This window comes from Amblyraja radiata, chromosome 6 (genome assembly GCF_010909765.2).
Source record: "Amblyraja radiata isolate CabotCenter1 chromosome 6, sAmbRad1.1.pri, whole genome shotgun sequence".
NCBI lineage: Eukaryota > Metazoa > Chordata > Chondrichthyes > Rajiformes > Rajidae > Amblyraja > Amblyraja radiata.
In genome coordinates, this window is record NC_045961.1 from 103,949,791 (window position 1) to 103,971,343 (window position 21,553).

The following is a 21,553-nucleotide window of genomic DNA, read 5'->3' on the forward strand; positions in this document are numbered from 1 at the left end:
TTGGGGAGGGACTCAAATAGAGAAAGCTATTAGACAGTGTGTGAGGCAGGAGGCAGAGAAGGAAAGCATTCAGACCCAACATGTAGGGGGAAAGAAGAAAACAATAATAAACAGAGGATAAGAGGTGGTGGGTTTCTTAAATGTGTGAGCAGAGAGACAGAGGGGTGTAAAATGCGGGCGGAAGCAATAGGTAGCAAGGAGAAAAGTAAAAGTGGCAGGCAGACAAATCCAGGGCAAAAATCAAAAAGGGCCACTTTTCAACATAATTGTATAAGGGGTAAGAGCGTTGTAAAAACAAGCCTGAAGGCTTTGTGTCTCAATGCAAGGAGCATTCGTAATAAGGTGGATGAGTTGAACGTGCAGATAGCTATTAATGACTATGATATAGTTGGGATCACGGAGACATGGCTCCAGGGTGACCAAGGCTGGGAGCTGAACATCCACGGATATTCAATATTCAGGAGGGATAGAGAGAAAGGAAAAGGTGGTGGAGTAGCGTTGCTGGTTAGAGAGGAGATTAACGCAGTGGAAAGGAAGGACATTAGCTTGGAGGATGTGGAATCGGTATGGGTAGAACTGCGAAACACTAAGGGGCAGAAAACGCTGGTGGGTGTTGTGTACAGGCCACCTAGCAGTAGTAGTGAAGTTGGGGATGGCATCAAACAGGAAATTAGAAATGCGTGCAACAAAGGCAAAACAGTTATAATGGGTGACTTCAATCTACATATAGATTGGGTGAATCAAATTGGCTGGGGTGCTGAGGAAGAGGATTTCTTGGAATGTATGCGGGATAGTTATCTAAACCAACATGTAGAGGAACCAACGAGAGAGCAGGCTATTCTAGACTGGGTATTGAGTAATGAGGAAGGGTTAGTTAGCAGACTTGTTGTGCGTGCCCCCTTGGGCAAGATTGACCATAATATGGTTGAGTTCTTCATTAGGATGGAGAGTGACATTGTTAATTCAGAAACAATGGTTCTGAACTTAAAGAAAGGTAACTTTGAGGGTATGAGACGTGAATTGGCCAAGATTGACTGGCAATTAATTCTAAAAGGGTTGACGGTGGATATGCAATGGAAGACATTTAAAGGCTGCATGGATGAACTACAAAAATTGTTCATCCCAGTTTGGCAAAAGAATAAATCAGGGAAGGTAGTGCATCCGTGGATAACAAGGGAAATCAGGGATGGTATCAAAGCAAAAGATGATGCGTACAAATTAGCCAGAAAAAGCATCCTACCAGAGGACTGGGAGAAATTCAGAGACCAGCAGAGGAGGACAAAGGGCTTAATTAGGAAAGGGAAAATAGATTATGAAAGAAAACTGGCAGGGAACATAAAAACTGACTGCAAAAGTTTTTATAGATATGTGAAGAGAAAGAGATTAGTTAAAACAAATGTAGGTCCCTTGCAGTCAGAAACAGGTGAATTGATCATGGGAAACAAGGATATGGCGGACCAATTGAATAACTACTTTGGTTCCGTCTTCACTAAGGAAGACATAAATAATCTGCCGGAAATAGCAGGGGACCGCGGGTCAAAGGAGATAGAGGAACTGAGTGAAATCCAGGTTAGTCGGGAAGTGGTGTTGGGTAAATTCAATGGATTAAAGGCCGATAAATCACCAGGGCCAGATAGGCTGCATCCCAGAGTACTTAAGGAAGTAGCTCCAGAAATAGTGGATGCATTAGTGATAATTTTTCAAAACTCTTTAGATTCTGGAGTAGTTCCTGAGGATTGGAGGGTAGCAAACGTAACCCCACTTTTTAAGAAGGGAGGGAGAGAGAAAACGGGGAATTACAGACCAGTTAGTCTAACATCGGTAGTGGGGAAAATGCTAGAGTCAGTTATTAAAGATGGGATAGCAGCACATTTGGAAAGTGGTGAAATCATTGGACAAAGTCAGCATGGATTTACGAAAGGTAAATCATGTCTGACGAATCTTATAGAATTTTTCGCGGATGTAACTAGTAGAGTGGATAGAGGAGAACCAGTGGATGTGTTGTATCTGGACTTTCAGAAGGCTTTCGACAAGGTCCCACATAAGAGATTAGTATACAAACTTAAAGCACACGGTATTGGGGGTTCAGTATTGATGTGGATAGAGAACTGGCTGGCAAACAGGAAGCAAAGAGTAGGAGTAAACGGGTCCTTTTCACAATGGCAGGCAGTGACTAGTGGGGTACCACAAGGCTCAGTGCTGGGACCCCAGCTATTTACAATTTATATTAATGATCTGGATGAGGGAATTGAAGGCAATATCTCCAAGTTTGCGGATGACACTAAGCTGGGGGGCAGTGTTAGCTGTGAGGAGGATGCTAGGAGACTGCAAGGTGACTTGGATAGGCTGGGTGAGTGGGCAAATGTTTGGCAGATGCAGTATAATGTGGATAAATGTGAGGTTATCCACTTTGGTGGCAAAAACAGGAAAGCAGACTATTATCTAAATGGTGGCCGATTAGGAAAAGGGGAGATGCAGCGAGACCTGGGTGTCATGGTACACCAGTCATTGAAAGTAGGCATGCAGGTGCAGCAGGCAGTGAAGAAAGCGAATGGTATGTTAGCTTTCATAGCAAAAGGATTTGAGTATAGGAGCAGGGAGGTTCTACTGCAGTTGTACAGGGTCTTGGTGAGACCACACCTGGAGTATTGCGTACAGTTTTGGTCTTCAAATCTGAGGAAGGACATTATAGCCATAGAGGGAGTACAGAGAAGGTTCACCAGACTGATTCCTGGGATGTCAGGACTTTCATATGAAGAAAGACTGGATAGACTTGGCTTATACTCGCTAGAATTTAGGAGATTGAGAGGGGATCTTATGGAAACGTACAAAATTCTTATGGGGTTGGACAGGCTAGATGCAGGAAGATTGTTCCCGATGTTGGGGAAGTCCAGGACAAGGGGTCACAGCTTAAGGATAAGGGGGAAATCCTTTAGGACCGAGATGAGAAGAAACTTTTTCACACAGAGAGTGGTGAATCTCTGGTACTCTCTGCCACAGAGGGTAGTCGAGGCCAGTTCATTGGCTATATTTAAGAGGGAGTTAGATGTGGCCCTTGTGGCTAAAGGAATCAGGGGGTATGGAGAGAAGGCAGGTACGGGATACTGAGTTGGATGATCAGCCATGATCATATTGAATTGCGGTGCAGGCTCGAAGGGCCGAATGGCCTACTCCTGCACCTATTTTCTATGTATCTAACCTACAAACCTGTACGTCTTTGGAGTGTGGGAGGAAACCGAAGATCTCGGAGAAAACCCACGCAGGTCACAGGGAGAACGTGCAAACTCCATACAGACAGCGCACGTAGTCAGGATCGAACCCGGGTCTCTGGTGCTGGAAGGCAGCGACTCTACCACAGCGCCAATGTGCCGCCATGTTTTACGGTCATATTATTAGCTCCTGTAGGTTTGTGGAAACTCCTTGTACACGTGTGTGTGTGCACATGTGTGTGCACGTGTGTGTGCACGTGTGTGTGTGCACGTGTGTGTACACGTGTGTGTGTACGTGTGTGTGCACGTGTGTGTGCACGTGTGTGTACGTGTGTGTGTACGTGTGTGTGCACGTGTGTGTGTACGTGTGTGTGCACGTGTGTGCACGTGTGTGTGTGTACGTGTGTGTGCACGTGTGTGTGTACGTGTGTGTGTACGTGTGTGTGCACGTGTGTGTGTACGTGTGTGTGTACGTGTGTGTACACGTGTGTGTGTGTGTGTGTGTGCACGTGTGTGTACACGTGTGTGTGTACGTGTGTGTGCACGTGTGTGTGCACGTGTGTGTACGTGTGTGTGTACGTGTGTGTGTACGTGTGTGTGTACGTGTGTGTGCACGTGGGTGTGTACGTGTGTGTGCACGTGTGTGTGTACGTGTGTGCATGTGTGTGTGTGTGCACGTGTGTGTGTACGTGTGTGTGTACGTGTGTGTACACGTGTGTGTGTGTGTGCACGTGTGTGTGTACGTGTGTGTGCGTGTGTGTGCACGTGTGTGTGTGTGTGCACGTGTGTGTGCACGTGTGTGTGTACGTGTGTGTGTACGTGTGTGTGCACGTGTGTGTGTACGTATGTGTGTACGTGTGTGTGCACGTGTGTGTGTACGTGTGTGTGCACGTGTGTGTGTACGTGTGTGTGTACGTGTGTGTGCACGTGTGTGTGCACGTGTGTGTGTACGTGTGTGTGTACGTGTGTGTGTACGTGTGTGTGCACGTGTGTGTGTACGTGTGTGTGCACGTGTGTGTGTACGTGTGTGTATACACCTTTTTTCTCTCATTTATGATATTGTTTACAGTGTACCATGTTTACGTTCTCTGTTGTGCTGCTGCAAGTAGGAATTTCATTGTTCCATCTTCATGTTAATTAGTGAGGGGAGCAGAATTAGGCCATTCGGCCCATCGAGTCTACCCCGCCATTCAATCATGGCTGGTCTATCTCTCCCTCCTAACCCCATGCTCCTGCCTTCTCCCCGTAACCTTTGACACCGTACTAATTTGGGACACATGACAATAAACCACTATTGACTTGACCCTGTGGTGGGTTAAGAGCAGAACGTTACCTCTTCCGTCAGCTTGGATTTCTTCTTCAGAGTCAGTGAGACCAACCTGTGTCGCACACTGTTCTTCTTATCGGCCTGCACGCTCTGACACACAAGAGGCAGGTGTTAGTCAGCGGGGGGGAGGGGAGAGATCACAGGGAGACAGCAATGTCCAAATACACAAAGGAAACCATCAGGTTCAGGAGCAAAATGAGGCCATTCGGAACATCGAGTCTACTCCGGCATTCAATCATGGCTGATCTACTGTATCTTTCCCTCTCAGCCCCATTCCCCTGCCTTCTCTCCAGAACCCCTGACACACACACTAATCAAGGACCACCTTAAAAATACACATCGACCTGACCTCCACAGCTGTCCGTGCCATTCAATTCCACACATTTACCACCCTCTGGTAAAGATATTCCTCCTCATCTCCTTTCTAAAGCTTCGTCCTTTTATTCTGAGGCTGTGCCCACTGGTCCTAGACTCTCCCTCTGGTCCTAGACTCTCCCTCTGGTCCTAGACTCTCCCACTGGTCCTAGACTCTCCCACTGGTCCTAGACTCTCCCACTGGTCCTGGACTCTCCCTCTGGTCCTGGACTCTCCCTCTGGTCCTAGACTCTCCCACTGGTCCTAGACTCTCCCACTGGTCCTAGACTCTCCCTCTGGTCCTAGACTCTCCCTCTGGTCCTAGACTCTCCCTCTGGTCCTAGACTCTCCCTCTGGTCCTAGACTCTCCCACTGGTCCTAGACTCTCCCACTGGTCCTGGACTCTCCCACTAGTGGAAACATCCACTCTACATCCACTCTATCCAGGTCTTTCACTATTTGGTAAGTTTCAATGAGGTCCCACCTCACCCTTCTAAACTCCAGCGAGTACAGGCCCAGTGCCGTCAAATGCTACAGATAGCAGTCCTGAACTACTATCTACCTCATCGGGAACACTCAGACTATCTTTGATCGGACTTTGCTGGCTGTACCTTCAACTAAACATTATCCCTTATCAAATATCTAAAATACAATGTAAATGGTTCCACTGTAATCATGTATTGCCTTTCTGCTGAATGGATAGCACGCAACAAAGGCTTTTCACTGTGCCTCGGTACACTATAGACAATAGGTGCAGGAGTAGGTCATTCGGCCCTTTGAGCCAGCACCGCCATTCAATGTGATCATGGTTGATCATCCCCAATCAGTACCCCGTTCCTGCCTGCTCCTCATACACGTGACAATAAACTAAACCGAACTGTCCTCTGGTCCTAGACTCTGCCGCTAGTGGAAACATCCTCTCCACATCCACTCCATCCGGGTCTTTCACTATCCGGTAAGTTTCAATGAGGTTCCTGGCCCCATAGCAGAAGCGTCCACGTGGCGGGGCTGGAAACTGGAAGTATCCCGAGCTCGAAGGGCCGAATGGCCTACTCCTGCACCTATTGTCTATTGTCTAATGCTGCTACCACCATCACCTATTGCAACAAGTGATGGCTTCCACTGATTGTCGCCGGAAGCTTGCGTTCCCCCCCCCCCCCCCACCCCCACCCCCCCCCGTCTAAACTCCAGCGAGTACAGGCCCAGCATTGTCAAACTCTCTTTATAGTTTCATGGTCCTGTCCCACTTAGGCAAATCTTTAGGCGACTGCAGGAGACTTTGTGATTACCACATGTTCGCGGGGGGTTGCCGGGGGGTTGCCGGGGGGTTGCCGGGGAGTTGCCGGGGGGTTGCCGGGGAGTCGCCTTCATGGTCGTGAGGAGTTCCCGCATTCTGGGAACGTGTCACGGTCTCATTATGGGCGCCAGAGATTTTTTCAACACGTTAAAAATTAGCGGCGACCAGAATGAAGTCGCCATGGAGATTAGCGAGAATTCTCGAGCCGTAGGTGGGTCGCCAGGAAGTCCTAGTGGGTCGCCAGGAGGTTCTCTGAGGTTCTCGGAGGTTGTAGCCGGTGCTGACCGGTGAATTTCATTGGCTCAGTGGGAGAAAAAAAAGGTAGGCAGTAGTTTTCACAACCAAGGATAACCGACCGGTAATGTTAAATGTCCGCCGAGCTTCACAGCCGTGTATCTCTGGCTTCTTAAACGTTGTCTCCACTCCTTCTCCCCCTCTTTTAAAAGGACTCACCGTACACTGTGCTTTAGCCGTCTTAATGACAGCGCCAACCTTCCTGTTCATCGCGGTGTGTGTCTGTTTCACATTGGGGCGTGGGAATTCTTTAGACAGTGCTCCCCCGCTTGCTCTGACCACCACCTTTGCGATGTGTGTGTGTGTGTGTGCGTGTGCGTGTGTGCGTGTGCGTGTGTGCGTGTATTATCCACTCTGACAGTCGCCGTTCCAATTGCCGGTTTTTCAGGTGACTGCGGGCAATTCAACAATCCCCGGCATTCCGCTGAAAACAGCCCAGGTGGGACAGGCCCATAACCCATTTTCATCCGCGGGATGGTTCTAGTGGAAAGTTCTTGCCGATCTTTATTGGCCAGCGTGGTCTCACCTCGGCGTCGCCTTGTAGAGCCTGCAGCTCCCGTTTGTAGGTCTTCTTCCCCAGGGTCTCGTAGATCTTGGTCATGACCGGGACCTTCTCGCTGCCGTCACTGATGGCCGTGTGGTACTTGGGCTCCGGCAGATCGCCCATGAAGCGCAAGATGGTGATCCACACCGCCAACGAAGCCTGCAACCACACAGGTGAGAAGATCACCAGATCATCAGTCATAGGAGCAAAATTAGGCCATTCGGCCCATCAAGTCTACTCCGTCATTCAATCATGGCTGATCTATCTCTCCCTTCCAACCCCATTCCCCTGCCTTCTCCCCATAACCTCTGACACCCGTACTAATCAAGAATCTATCTATCTCTGCCTTAACAATATCCATTGACGTGGCCTCCACAGCCTTCTGTGGCAAAGAATTCCACAGATTCACCGCCCTCTGACTAAAGAAATTCCTCCTCATCTCCGTCCTTAAGAACCATCCTTTAATTCTGAGGCTGTGACCTCTAGTCCTAGACTCTCCCACTAGTGGAAACATCCTCTCCACATCCACTCTATCCAGGCCTTTCACTATTCTGTACATTTCAATGAGGTGTCCCCTCATCCTTCTAAACTCCAGCGAGTACAGGCCCAGTGCCGTCAAACGCTCATTGTATGTTGACATACGTACTAATTTCTGGGATCATTCTTCATTCTTCTTCATATTTGTTATTCCAATAATTTTTGTGTCTATGTGGTTCCTCGTGGGGTCAAGTTTAGCTTAGTTTAGAGAAACAGCGCGGAAACAGGCCCTTCGGCCCACCGAGTCCACACTGACCAGTGAGCAATACTGTAAATAACACTTGCCCACCCCGGACCCCCACTCACCAGCTGGTCGCCCTCATCATCGTGGAAGAGCAAGGGCACCTTGAGAGGCCGCCGGATGTAGGTGTGGGTGGTGGTGCCCTGGAAATAGGTGGCGGCGAATTTGGCAAATTTGTACTCGGAGAGATCTTCCTCCTCTTCCTCCGGTAACGGAAGGCTGGCGTCCAAATCCTCTTCATCCATTGGCCGTGGTGACCTCTCCAGATCCTGAAACAGAACCAACACCCTGGATCAGCTGCCAGAAGCCTCAACTCCTCAGTGGTAAATCTCTGCTCCCCTCTCCCATCATGTCCCTTCCATCGACTCCATCTACACCTCACGCTGCCTCCGCAAGGCCAGCAGCATAATCGAGGACCAGTCACACCCAGCTCACTCCCTCTTCTCCCCTCTCCCATCAAGTCCCTTCCATCGACTCATAAGATAATAAGTGACAGGAGCAAGTTGGGAAAAGGGGAAGTACAACGGGATCTGGGGGTCCTTGTACATCAGTCTATGACAGTAAGCAAGCAGGTACAGCAGGCAGTGAATAAAGCGAATGGCATGTTGGCCTTTATAACAAGAGGAATCGAATATAGGAGCAAAGAGGTCCTTCTGCAGTTGTACAGAGCCCTAGTGAGACCACACCTGGAGTATTGTGTACAGTTTTGGTCCCCTAATTTGAGGAATTACATTCTTGCTATTGAGGGAGTGCAGTGCAGGTTTACAAGGTTAATTCCCGGGATGGCGGGACTGTCATATTCTGAGAGAGTGGAGCGGCTGGGCTTGTACACTCTGGAGTTTAGAAGGATGAGAGGCTATCTCATTGAAACATATAAGATTATTAAGGGTTTGGACACACTAGAGGCAGGAAACATGTTCCCAATGTTGGGGGAGTCCAGAACCAGAGGCCACAGTTTAAGAATAAGGGGTAAGCCATTTAGAACGGAGACGAGGAAACACTTTTTCTCACAGAGAGTTGTGAGTCTGTGTAATTCTCTGCCTCAGAGGGCAGTGGAGGCCGGTTCTCTGGATGCTTTCAAGAGAGAGCTAGATAGGGCTCTTAAAGATAGCGGAGTTAGGGGATATGGGGAGAAGGCAGGAACGGGATACTGATTTTGGATGATCAGCTATGATCACATTGAATGGCGGTGCTGGCTCGAAGGGCTGAATGGCCTACTCCTGCACCTATTGTCTATTGTCTATTGAAACGTCACCTATTCCTTCACTCCATAGATGCTGCCTCAGCCGCTGAGTGCAAGATAAAGTCCGATTAAAGATCGTCTGAGAGTCTCCAGTGAGGTGGATGGTAGGTCAGGACCACTCTCTAGTTGTTCAGAGGATGGTTCAATTGCCGAATAACAGCTTGCATAACCTGAGATAGACAATAGACAATAGGTGCAGGAGTAGGCCATTCAGCCCTTCGAACCAGCACCGCCATTCATTGTGATCATCCCCAATCAGTACCCCATTCCTGCCTTCTCCCCATATCCCCTGACTCCGCTATCTTTAAGACCCCTATCTAGCTCTTGCTTGAAAGTATCCAGTTAACATGACCCATACCCCTCCATATCCATGTGCCTATCTAAACATCTCTTAAATCCAGTCCGTGGAAAGACAACACATGATTACCCCGCCTTACCTCTCTGAGCTGCTCCACCTATATGCTCCTGCCCGGTGCCTCAGGTCAGCTGATCAGCTGCTCCTTGAGGTACCAAGGTCTAAGCGGAAGCTCAGAGGGGATAGAGCCTTTTCTGTTGCTGCTCCGGCACTCTGGAACACCTTGCCGTTGCACATCAGACAGGCCCCCTCACTGTCCATCTTCAAATCCTCCCTAAAAACACATTTTTATTCTCTGGCTTTCGACACTGGCTGAGACATTGCTCCTGTTCTTAGTGCTTTTAATGTCTTTTAATTTTTACTGTTTTTTAGTCCTTCGTTTTACGGTTTTTAATGGTTTGTAATAACTTTTTTGTCCATGAGTTCTCATGTACAGCACTTTGTGGCAACTGCGGTTGTTTAAAGTGCTTTATAAATAAAGTTATTATAAGTTATTATTATAAGCCATTTGCAGTGTATAGGTACATGATAAGGGAATAACGGTTAGTTTAAGGTAAAATCAGTAAAATCCGATCAAAGTTAGTCCGAGGGCCACCAATGAGGTGGACAGTAGTTCAGTACTGCTCTCTGGTTGGGGTAGGATGATTCAGTTGCCTGATAACAGCTGTGAAGAAACTGTCCCTGAATCTGGAGGTGTGCGTTCATTTTCACACTTCTGTACCTCTTGCCTGATGGGAGAGGGGAGAAGAGGGAGTGGCCGGGGTGAGACTGGTCCTTGATGATGCTGCTGGTCTTGCCGAGGCAGCGTGAGGTGTAAATGGAGTCAATGGAAGGGAGGTTGGTTTGTGTGATTTTGATATTTCTCGCAAGGCTGTGACGTGGATACGGGGATGTCAATACCTCAAACCCAGCGGGCGGCTGGCCCTCATGTCCAGGCACCACAGAAGGGACGCCCAGGAAGCCAAACATCTTGTCCACCATCTCGGAGTCGTTCACCGGCTCATTGCGAGCTTTCTCCAACTGCTGGAGCATTTCCTTCTTCCGGCGCGCTTCCTTGCGTTCCTCGACCTCCCTGGCCGCATCTTCCCGTGCCAGCTGGGCCAAGCGTTCCTGTCGGGAGTGGGAAATACATCAATACTTTCACCCAAATAACTGTCTTGTTGGTCTAGAGGTATCTTATATAAGGGTCTTATAGAAACATATAAAATTATAAAAAGGACTGGACAAGCTAGGTGCAGGAAAAATGTTCCCAATGTTGGGCGAGTCCAGAACCAGGGGCCACAGTCTTAGAATAAAGGGGAGGTCATTTCAGACTGAGGTGAGAAAAAACTTTTTCACCCAGAGAGTTGTGAATTTGTGGAATTCCCTGCCACAGAGGGCAGTGGAGGCCAAGTCACTGGATGGATTTAAGAGAGAGTTAGATAGAGTTCTAGGGGCTAGTGGAGTCAAGGGATATGGGGAGAAGGTAGGCACGGGTTATTGATAGGGGACGATCAGCCATGATCACAATGAATGGCGGTGCTGGCTCGAAGGGCCGAATGGCCTCCTCCTGCGCCTATTTTCTATGTTTCTATATATGATTTTCGCTTAGGGTGCAAGAGGTCCTAGGTCCTTGTCTTATGGGATGGCACGGTGGTGCAGCGGTAGAGTTGCTGCCTCACAGCGCCAGAGACCCGGGTTCGATACTGACTACGGGTGCTGTCTGTGCGGAGTTTGTGCGTTCACCCTGTGACCTGCGTGGGTTTTCTCCGGGTGCTCCGGTTTTCTTCCACATCCCAAAGACGTGCGGGATTTGTAAGTTAATTGGGTTCTGTAAAATTGGCCCCAGTGTGTAGAGAGTGGATGCGAATGTGGGATAACATAGAACCTGTGCAAATTGCTGATCGATGGTGGACGCGGTGGGCCGAAGGGCCTGTTTCCCAACCGCATGGTGAAACTAAAACTAAACTTAGCTGGGCAGGCAGCATCTCGAGAGACAACTTCTCGGGTCATGACCCTTCCTCAGACAGATTGGAATGGGGAGGAGAAAGCTGGAAAATCTCCAGACAAAGCTCAACCACCGAGCACACTGGGCACCTGGGGTGACGGAGCTAAAGGTGCAATCACCTGAGGCCTACAATGAAGGCCTAGTGTCAGCATCTGCTGACCAGGTCCAACCTGGGAGAGACTGGGGCAGGTCACTACCTGCTGTGTCCCAGGTGTTCCACTCGTCACCTGGTGTGTCCCAGGTGTTCCACTCGTCACCTGGTGTGTCCCAGGTGTCCTCCCCTCACCTGGTGTGTCCCAGATGTTCCATCCCTCACCTTGTGTGCCCCAGATATTTCATCCCTCACCTGGTGTGTCCCAGATGTTCCATCCCTCACCTTGTGTGTCCCAGATGTTCCATCCCTCACCTGATGTGTCCCAGGTGTCCTCCCCTCACCTGATGTGCCCCAGATGTTCCATCCCTCACCTTGTGTGTCCCAGATGTTCCATCCCTCACCTGATGTGCCCCAGATGTTCCATCCCTCACCTGATGTGCCCCAGATGTTCCATCCCTCACCTGATGTGTCCCAGGTGTCCTCCCCTCACCTGGTGTGCCCCAGATGTTCCATCCCTCACCTTGTGTGCCCCAGGTGTTTCACCACTCACCTGATGTGCCCCAGGTGTCCTCCCCTCACCTGGTGTGTCCCAGATGTTTCACCACACCTGATGTGCCCCAGGTGTCCACCACTCACCTGGTGTGTGCGTTCCGCCTGCTCCTTTGCCTTCTTGCTGCTCATCTCCTTGCTGAGCCTCATCTCCTCGGCCAGACGCATCTTCTCTGCCTCCAGCCGCCGGTGGTACTAGGAGGGCAAAGCGACCATCGTGAGAACGAGAGCGGGCAGGCCACTCGGCCCATCGAGACCATCCCTCACCTTCCAATGGGGACATCACTTCCCTCCGCACTCTCTCAGCATCCCCCAATTCCCCAGTTAGAGGCAGCTCTAAACCTGTCTAGTTTATCGAGCACCACTGAGAACCAGTTTACCCAGTAACCAAACTAAACTGTGTAGGAAGGAGCTGCACATCTTTAGAGAAATGGAATAGGTGACGTTTCAGGCCCAGACCGTTCTTCAGATGGAGAGTCAGGGGAACAGGAAACAAGAGTTTCCCATCTTTTTCTCCAGTGATGCTGCCTGACCCGCTGTGTTTACTTAGTGACGAGAATCCAAAAACAGGGATGTACTGCTGAGGCTGACAATAGGTGCAGGAGTAGGCCATTCGGCCCTTCGAGCCAGCACCACCATTCAATATGATCATGGCTGATCATCCACAATCAGTACCCCGTTCCTGCCTTCTTCCCATATCCCCTGACTCCGCTATCTTTAAGAGCCCTATCTAGCTCTCTCTTGAAAGTATCCAGAGAACCGGCCTCCACCGCCCTCTGAGGCAGAGAATTCCATTTCTCTGGGTGAAAAGGTTTTTCCTCGTCTCCGTTCTAAATGGCCTACCGCTTATTCTTAAACAGTGGCCCCTGGTTCTGGATTCCCCCAACATCGGGAACATGTTTCCCGCCTCTAGCGTGTCCAATCCCTTAATAATCTTATATGTTTCTATAAGATTCCCTCTCATCCTTCTAAACTCCAGAGTATACAAGCCCAGCCGCTCCATTCTCTCAACATATGACAGTCCCGCTATCCCGGGAATTAACCTCGTGAACCAGGCACTGGTCAGGCCACATTTGGAATATTGTGAGAAACTTTGGCCCCCAGATCTGAGGAAGAAGGTGCTGGCTCTGGAGAGCGGCCAGGGGAGGTTTATGGAGTTGACTGATACGGGGAAACAGGCTCTTCGGCCCAACTTGCCCACACCGGCTAACATGCCCCAGCTACACTAGTCCCACCTGCCCACCACCCACCTCCATGGCTTGAGTCACTGGGAGGTTCCCATGGATGTCACGGCACTGCAGGCCCTCAGAAGAACCCCGACATACAACACAGTTAGTAAAGAAGGAATCCTACATTGCAAAGGCTGCTACCAGCGAGCTGGGCTCCCCAACCTGGAAGCCCTCTCGTGTAGAATGGAACTCAGTGCCACAGAAGGCAGCAGAGGCCAAGTCAATGGACATTTTTCAGGCAGAGATAGATAGATTCTTGATTAGTATGGGGTTGTTAGGGGTTATGGGGAGAAGGCAGGAGAATGGGGTTAGGAAGGAGAGATAGATCAGCCATGAATGAATGAATGGCGGAGTAGACTTGATGGGCCGAATGGCCTAATTCTGTTCCTACCACGTACTTATAAGACCAACCCTCACCTTCCCAATGAAACATAATTTCCATGCCATCATTTCCCACATCCTTCAATTTCCCCCAATTCCCCTGTTAGAGATGCCTCTAAACCCCACCCTATCTTTCTAAACTCCGGCATTTATTGTTGGGGACACCAAGTGCTGGAGTAACTCAGCGGGTCGGGCAGCATCTGTGGAGGACGGGGATAGGTGACGTAGAAGTATGGGACACGTACGTACATAGACAATAGGTGCAGGAGTAGGCCATTCGACCCTTCGAGCCTGCACCGCCATTCAATATGATCATGGCTGATCATCCAACTCAGTATCCTGTACCTGCCTTCTCTCCATACCCCCTGATCCATTTAGCCACAAGGGCCACATCTAACTCCCTCTTAAATATAGCCAATGAACTGGCCTCAACTACCTTCTGTGGCAGAGAGTTCCACAGATTCACCACTCTCTATGTGAAAAAAGTTTCCTCATCTCGGTCCTAAAAGACTTCCCCTTTATCCTTAAACTGTGACCCCTTGTTCTGAACTTCCCCAACATCGGGAACAATCTTCCTGCATCTAGCCTGTCCAACCCCTTAAGAATTTTGTAAGTTTCTATAAGATCCCCCCTCAATCTTCTAAATTCTAGCGAGTACAAGCCGAGTCTATCCAGTCTTTCTTCATATGAAAGTCCTGGCATCCCAGGACACGTACGTACCTCCCCTTTCAGCCGCTTGTAGAGCCTGCGTGCGATCATGGCGCGGACGCTAGCCTGGATGGTGATGACGGCCCAGAGGCGGTGACGGAAGGCCCGGCGCACCAGGCAACCACGGCAACGGGCCTGGAACAGGATGATCCTCTTGCGGGCGAAGTGGTACTGGGTGAAGAGTTTGCGGGAGCGGTGCAGGGCCTGCAGCCTGCAGAACCCCAGTCGCATCTGTACACGGGCGCAAAGCACAAACACTCAACTCATCACGGCCTGACAATTTAGTTCACCTTATATTGCCACAACGCTAGAGTTGCCGTCGTGGTTCGATCCCGACTACGGGCGCTTGTCTGTACGGCGTTTGTACGTTCTGTTGTGAGTCTGTACCTTGTGAGTCTGTGGAATTCTCTGCCTCAGAGGGCGGTGGAGGCAGGTTCTCTGGATGCTTTCAAGAGAGAGCTAGATAGGGTTCTTAAAGATAGCGGAGTCAGGGGATATGGGGAGAAGGCAGGAACGGGGTACTGATTGTGGATGATCAGCCGTGATCACATTGAATGGCGGTGCTGGCTCGAAGGGCCGAATGGCCTCCTCCTGCACCTATTGTCTATTGTGATCACATTGAATGGCGGTGCTGGCTGGAAGGGCCGAATGGCCTACTCCTGCACCTATTGTCTATTGTCTCCCCGTGACCTGCGTGGGTTTTCTCGGGGATCTCCGGTTTCCTCCCGCACTCCACAGACGTACAGGTGTGAAGGTCACCTGGATTTGGTAAAATTGTAAATTGTCCCCATTATGTAGGAGAGCGCTCGTGCACGAGGGGCGATCGCTGGTCGGCGCGGAATCGGTGGGCCAAAGGGGCTTGTTTCCTCACTGTATCTCGAAACTAAACTATGGAACAGTCAACGTACCGCACTGAATCTCTTCCTGCATCGGTACCCACGCCAGTAGCGCTGAATTAACATCACAGAGTTCCTCATCTTCAGAAAGTTTGACCTGGGGAAGAATTTAGAGATTTGTACACACCTAGAGCTCAAAACTGCCGTGCAGCATCGCATAGTACAGCAGGGTAGGGCCCTCTCTAGAGCAACTGAACCATCCTGCTCCAACTTCCATCCTTCCCAGCTGTTATCAGGCAACGCAATCATCCTACATCCTTTCATCCTACATGTTATGAGGCAACTTAACATGTTCCCGATGTTGGGGGAGTCCAGAACCAGGGGCCACAGTTTAAGAATAAGGAGTAAGCCATTTAGAACGGAGACGAGGAAACACTTTTTCTCACAGAGAGTTGTCAGTCTGTGAGAAAATAATTCTCTGCCTCAAAGGGCGGTGGAGGCCGGTTCTCTGGATACTTTCAAGAGAGAGAACCCCACCACCTCTTATTCTCTGTTTATTATTGTTTTCTTCTTTCCCCCCTACATGTTGGGTCTGGATGCTTTCCTTCTCTGCCTCCTGCCTCACACACTGTCTAATAGCTTTCTCTATTTGAGTCCCTCCCCAAGGGAGTTGTGAGTCTATGGAATTCTCTGCCTCAGAGGGCGGTGGAGGCCGGTTCTCTGGATACTGTCAAGAGAGAGCTAGATCGGGCTCTTAAAGATAGTGGAGTCAGGGGATATGGGGAGAAGGCAGGAACGGGGTACTGATTGGGGATGATCAGCCATGATCACATTGAATGGCGATGCTGGCTCGAAGGGCCGAATGGCCTACTCCTGCACCTATTGTCTATTGTCATCTCCTTCCTAAAGGAACGTCCTTTTATTCTGATATTGTGACCTGTGGTCCTAGACTCTCCCACTAGTGGGAACATCCACTCCACATCCACAGTTCAAGACCACGGCTGATGTGTTCATCGGCTCCACACCTCCCTATCCCACAATGTTGTACCACATCTCCATCTGGAACCCACCTGTCTTTAAATCCCCGCACCACCTTCTGGATGAGGATCACCTTGTCAGTGATGGCCTTGTCCCTTTCGATCTCCAGTATCATGTCGTGGTGGTCCTGGAGTGGAGGTAAAAGCAAGTTGGGACACACGGTAGGAAACATGCTCTACTGCCCAAATAGTCAGTGCGGGGTCAGGGACAGGTTAGTGTTGGGAAGCAGAGGATCACAGCGGGCTGGTACATCATTGATGCACAAACCACAGACACAAGGGCCACTCTTACATTATAGAGTCCCCCGGGTGATGAATGGGATCTATTTTTACGGATGTTCTTAAATTGCAAGACAAAAAGTAAATAAACTTCATTTAGCAACCATACCTTCACAGTATTGTCATGAATGGCATTAATAGTGCCACAGATAACGGAGACACACACGCAGACAGATACACACAGGCAGACACACAGACAGATACACACAGACAGACACACAGACAGACACACAGACAGATACACACAGACAGACACACACAGACAGACACAGACAGACAGATACACACAGACAGGTACACACAGACACACAGACAGGTACACACAGACACACAGACAGACACACAGGCAGACACACATACACACACACAGACACACACACACACAGACACACACACACACACACACACCCAGACAGACAGACACATACAGACACACACACCCAGACACATACACACACACACACACAGACACACACACACACACACCCAGACAGAGACACATACAGACACACACACACATACAGACACACACACATACAGACACACACACACACACACACATACAGACACACACACATACAGACATACACACACATACACACACACACACACACACACACACACAGACACACATACAGACACACACACACACACACACACACACACACACACACACACACACACACACACACACAGACACACACACAAACACACACACACACACACACACACAGCCAAGTATTACATTCGATATTTCCATATTTGTTAATTTTAACCCCATAATCCAGCAGACACCCAGAGGTTTCCATGACGATGACCTTCTACATTCACCACGACAATGTGGAATCCGGATGTTTCCTGGCAAGGTCCTGCCGCCCTTAACGCCAAACTCCAACGTACAAAGCGGTTTCCTGACACGGCGGCAGCTGGGGCTCGCGGTTAAACAAGGCCGTGGGCACAGAGTGAGAGAAGAGTGCGGCACGGTGGTGTAGTGGTAGAGCTGCTGCCTCACAGCGTCAGAGACCCGGGTTCGATCCTGACTACGGGTGCTGTCTGTACAGAGTTTGTACGTTCTCCCCGTGACCTGCGTGGGTTTTCACCGGGTGCTCCTGTTTCCTCCCACACTCCGATGATGTACAGGTTTATAGGCCAATTGGCTTGGTAAAATTGTAAATTGTCCCTAGTGTGTGTAGGATAGCGTTAAGGGCCTGTCCCACTTGGCGGCAACTGCCGGCGTCATATCAGTGTCGCCAAAAGATTTTGAACATTTCAAAATCTAGCGGCAACAAAAAAAACTTGGAAGACACCGCGCGTCAATACGCCATCACTCCGCGTCAATACGCCATCACTCCGCGTCAATACGCCATCACGCCGCGTCAATACGCCATCGCTCCGCGTCAATACGCCATCACTCCGCGTCAATACGCCATCACGCCGCGTCAATACGCCATCACGCCCCGTCAATACGCCATCACGCCGCGTCAATACGCCATCACTCCGCGTCAATACGCCATCACGCCCCGTCAATACGCCATCACGCCGCGTCAATACGCCATCGCTCCGCGTCAATACGCCATCACGCCGCGTCAATACGCCATCACTCCGCGTCAATACGCCATCGCTCCGCGTCAATACGCCATCGCTCCGCGTCAATACGCCATCGCGCCGCGTCAATACGCCATCACACCCCGTCAATACGCCATCGCTCCGCGTCAATACGCCATCACGCCCCGTCAATACGCCATCACACCCCGTCAATACGCCATCACGCCGCGTCAATACGCCATCGCTCCGCGTCAATACGCCATCACGCCGCGTCAATACGCCATCGCTCCGCGTCAATACGCCATCGCTCCGCTTCAATACGCCATCACGCCCCGTCAATACGCCATCACACCCCGTCAATACGCCATCACGCCCCGTCAATACGCCATCGCTCCGCGTCAATACGCCATCACGCCCCGTCAATACGCCATCACACCCCATCAATACGCCATCACGCCCCGTCAATACGCCATCACGCCGCGTCAATACGCCATCGCTCCGCGTCAATACGCCATCACGCCCCGTCAATACGCCATCACACCCCGTCAATACGCCATCACGCCGCGTCAATACGCCATCGCTCTGCGTCAATACGCCATCGCGCCACGTCAATACGCCATCGCTCCGCGTCAATACGCCATCACGCCGCGTCAATACGCCATCACGCCCCGTCAATACGCCATCGCTCCGCATCACCGCCGCAAATTTTCCGGTGACCTGATAAGATAGACAATAGGTGCAGGAGTAGGCCATTCGGCCCTTCGAGCCAGCACCGCCATTCAATGTGATCATGGCTGATCATCCAACTCAGTATCCCGTACCTGCCTTCTCTCCATACCCCCCGATACCTTTAGCCACAAGGGCCACATCTAACTCCCTCTTAAATATAGCCAATGAACTGGCCTCGACTACCCTCTGTGGCAGAGAGTTCCAGAGATTCACCACTCTCTGTGTGAAAAAAGTTCTTCTCATCTCGGTTTTAAAGGATTTCCCCCTTATCCTTAAGCTGTGACCCCTTGCCCTGGACTTCCCCAACATCGGGAGCAATCTTCCTGCATCTAGCCTGTCCAACCCCTTAAGAATTTTATAAGTTTCTATAAGATCCCCTCTCAATCTCCTAAATTCTAGAGAGTATAAACCAAGTCTATCCAGTCTTTCTTCATAAGACAGTCCTGACATCCCAGGAATCAGTCTGGTGAACCTTCTCTGCACTCCCTCTATGGCAATAATGTCCTTCCTCAGATTTGGAGACCAAAACTGTACGCAATACTCCAGGTGTGGTCTCACCAAGACCCTGTACAACTGCAGTAGAACCTCCCTGCTCCTATACTCAAATCCTTTTGCTATGAAAGCTAACATACCATTCGCTTTCTTCACTGCCTGCTGCACCTGCATGCCCACTTTCAATGACTGGTGTACCATGACACCCAGGTCTCGCTGCATCTCCCCTTTTCCTAATCGGCCACCATTTAGATAATAGTCTGCTTTCCTGTTTTTGCCACCAAAATGGATAACCTCACATTTATCCACATTATACTGCATCTGCCAAACATTTGCCCACTCACCCAGCCTATCCAAGTCACCTTGCAGTCTCCTAGCATCCTCCTCACAGCTAACACTGCCCCCCAGCTTAGTGTCATCCGCAAACTTGGAGATATTGCCTTCAATTCCCTCATCCAGATCATTAATATATATTGTAAATAGCTGGGGTCCCAGCACTGAGCCTTGCGGTACCCCACTAGTCACTGCCTGCCATTGTGAAAAGGACCCGTTTACTCCTACTCTTTGCTTCCTGTTTGCCAGCCAGTTCTCTATCCACATCAATACTGAACCCCCAATGCCGTGTGCTTTAAGTTTGTATACTAATCTCTTATGTGGGACCTTGTCGAAAGCCTTCTGGAAGTCCAGATACACCACATCCACTGGTTCTCCCCTATCCACGCTACTAATTACATCTTCGAAAAATTCTATAAGATTCGTCAGACATGATTTACCTTTTGTAAATCCATGCTGACTTTGTCCAATGATTTCACCACTTTCCAAATGTGCTGCTATCCCATCTTTAATAACTGACTCTAGCAGTTTCCCCACTACCGATGTTAGACTAACTGGTCTGTAATTCCCCATTTTCTCTCTCCCTCCCTTCTTAAAAAGTGGGGTTACGTTTGCTACCCGCCAATCCTCAGGAACTACTCCAGAATCTAAAGAGTTTTGAAAGATTATTACTAATGCATCCACTATTTCTGGAGCTACTTCCTTAAGTACTCTGGGATGCAGCCTATCTGGCCCTGGGGATTTATCGGCCTTTAATCCATTCAATTTACCCAACACCACTTCCCGGCTAACCTGGATTTCACTCAATTCATCCAACTCCTTTGACCCGCGGTCCCCTGCTATTTCCGGCAGATTATTTATGTCTTCCTTAGTGAAGACGGAACCAAAGTAGTTATTCAATTGGTACGCCATATCCTTGTTCCCCATGATCAACTCACCTGTTTCTGACTGCAAGGGACCTACATTTGTTTTAACTAATCTCTTTCTTTTCACATATCTATAAAAACTTTTGCAGTCAGTTTTTACGTTCCCTGCCAGTTTTCTTTCATAATCTATTTTCCCTTTCCTAATTAAGCCCTTTGTCCTCCTCTTCTGGACTCTGAATTTCTCCCAGTCCTCCGGTATGCTGCTTTTTCTGGCTAATTTGTACGCATCATCCTTCGCTTTGATACTATCCCTGATTTCCCTTGTTATCCACGGATGTACTACCTTCCCTGATTTATTCTTTTGCCAAACTGGGATGAACTCACAACTCTCTGTGAGAAAAAGTGTTTCCTCGTCTCCATTCTAAATGGCTTACTCCTTATTCTTAAACTGTAGCTCCTTGTTCTGGACTCCCCCAACATCGGGAACATGTTTCCTGCCTCTAACGTGTCCAAGCCCTTAACAATCTTATATGTTTCAATAAGATTACCTCTCATCCTTCTAAGTGTGTATCAGAGAGTACAAGCCCAGCTGCTCCATTATCTCAGCATATGACAGTCCCGCCATCCCGGGAATTAACCTTGTAAACCTACGCTGCACTCCCTCAATAGCAAGAATGTCCTTCCTCAAATTAGGGGACCAAAACTGCACACAATACTCCAGGTGTGGTCTCACTAGGGCCCTGTACAACTGCAGAAGGACCTCTTTGCTCCTATATTCGATTCCTCTAGTTATAAAGGCCAACAAGCCTTTTCACTTATGACATCTCCTATTCACTTTCTTCACTGCCTGCTGTACCTGCATGCTTACTTTCATAGACTGATGTACAAGGACCCCCAGATCCCGCTGTACTTCCCCTTTTCCCTACTTGACGCCATTTAGATAGTAATCTGCCTTCCTGTTTTTGCTACCAAAGTGGATAACCTCACATTTATCCGCATACGTCAGTCAATGTTGACGGCAGTCACCGACAAATATCACCAAGTGGGACACGCTCTTTATTGTGCGGGGATCGCTGGTCGGTGCGGT

The 21,553-nt window shown here is 49.6% G+C and overlaps 1 protein-coding gene across 1 annotated transcript in view; it reads right to left on the reverse strand.

Annotated features, from left to right (window-relative positions):
- myo7a (myosin VIIA) overlaps nt 1-21,553 on the reverse strand; it is a 201,606-nt gene that overhangs the window by 59,794 nt on the left and 120,259 nt on the right. Inside the window, exons 20-27 of the mRNA XM_033023456.1 lie at nt 16,256-16,350; nt 15,258-15,342; nt 14,362-14,580; nt 12,119-12,226; nt 10,302-10,511; nt 7,869-8,072; nt 7,008-7,184; nt 4,543-4,626 (exon numbers count right to left, since the gene is read on the reverse strand). Of these exons, the coding sequence (XP_032879347.1) occupies nt 4,543-4,626; nt 7,008-7,184; nt 7,869-8,072; nt 10,302-10,511; nt 12,119-12,226; nt 14,362-14,580; nt 15,258-15,342; nt 16,256-16,350 (1,182 nt within the window). The remainder of the gene's footprint in view (nt 1-4,542; nt 4,627-7,007; nt 7,185-7,868; nt 8,073-10,301; nt 10,512-12,118; nt 12,227-14,361; nt 14,581-15,257; nt 15,343-16,255; nt 16,351-21,553) is intronic.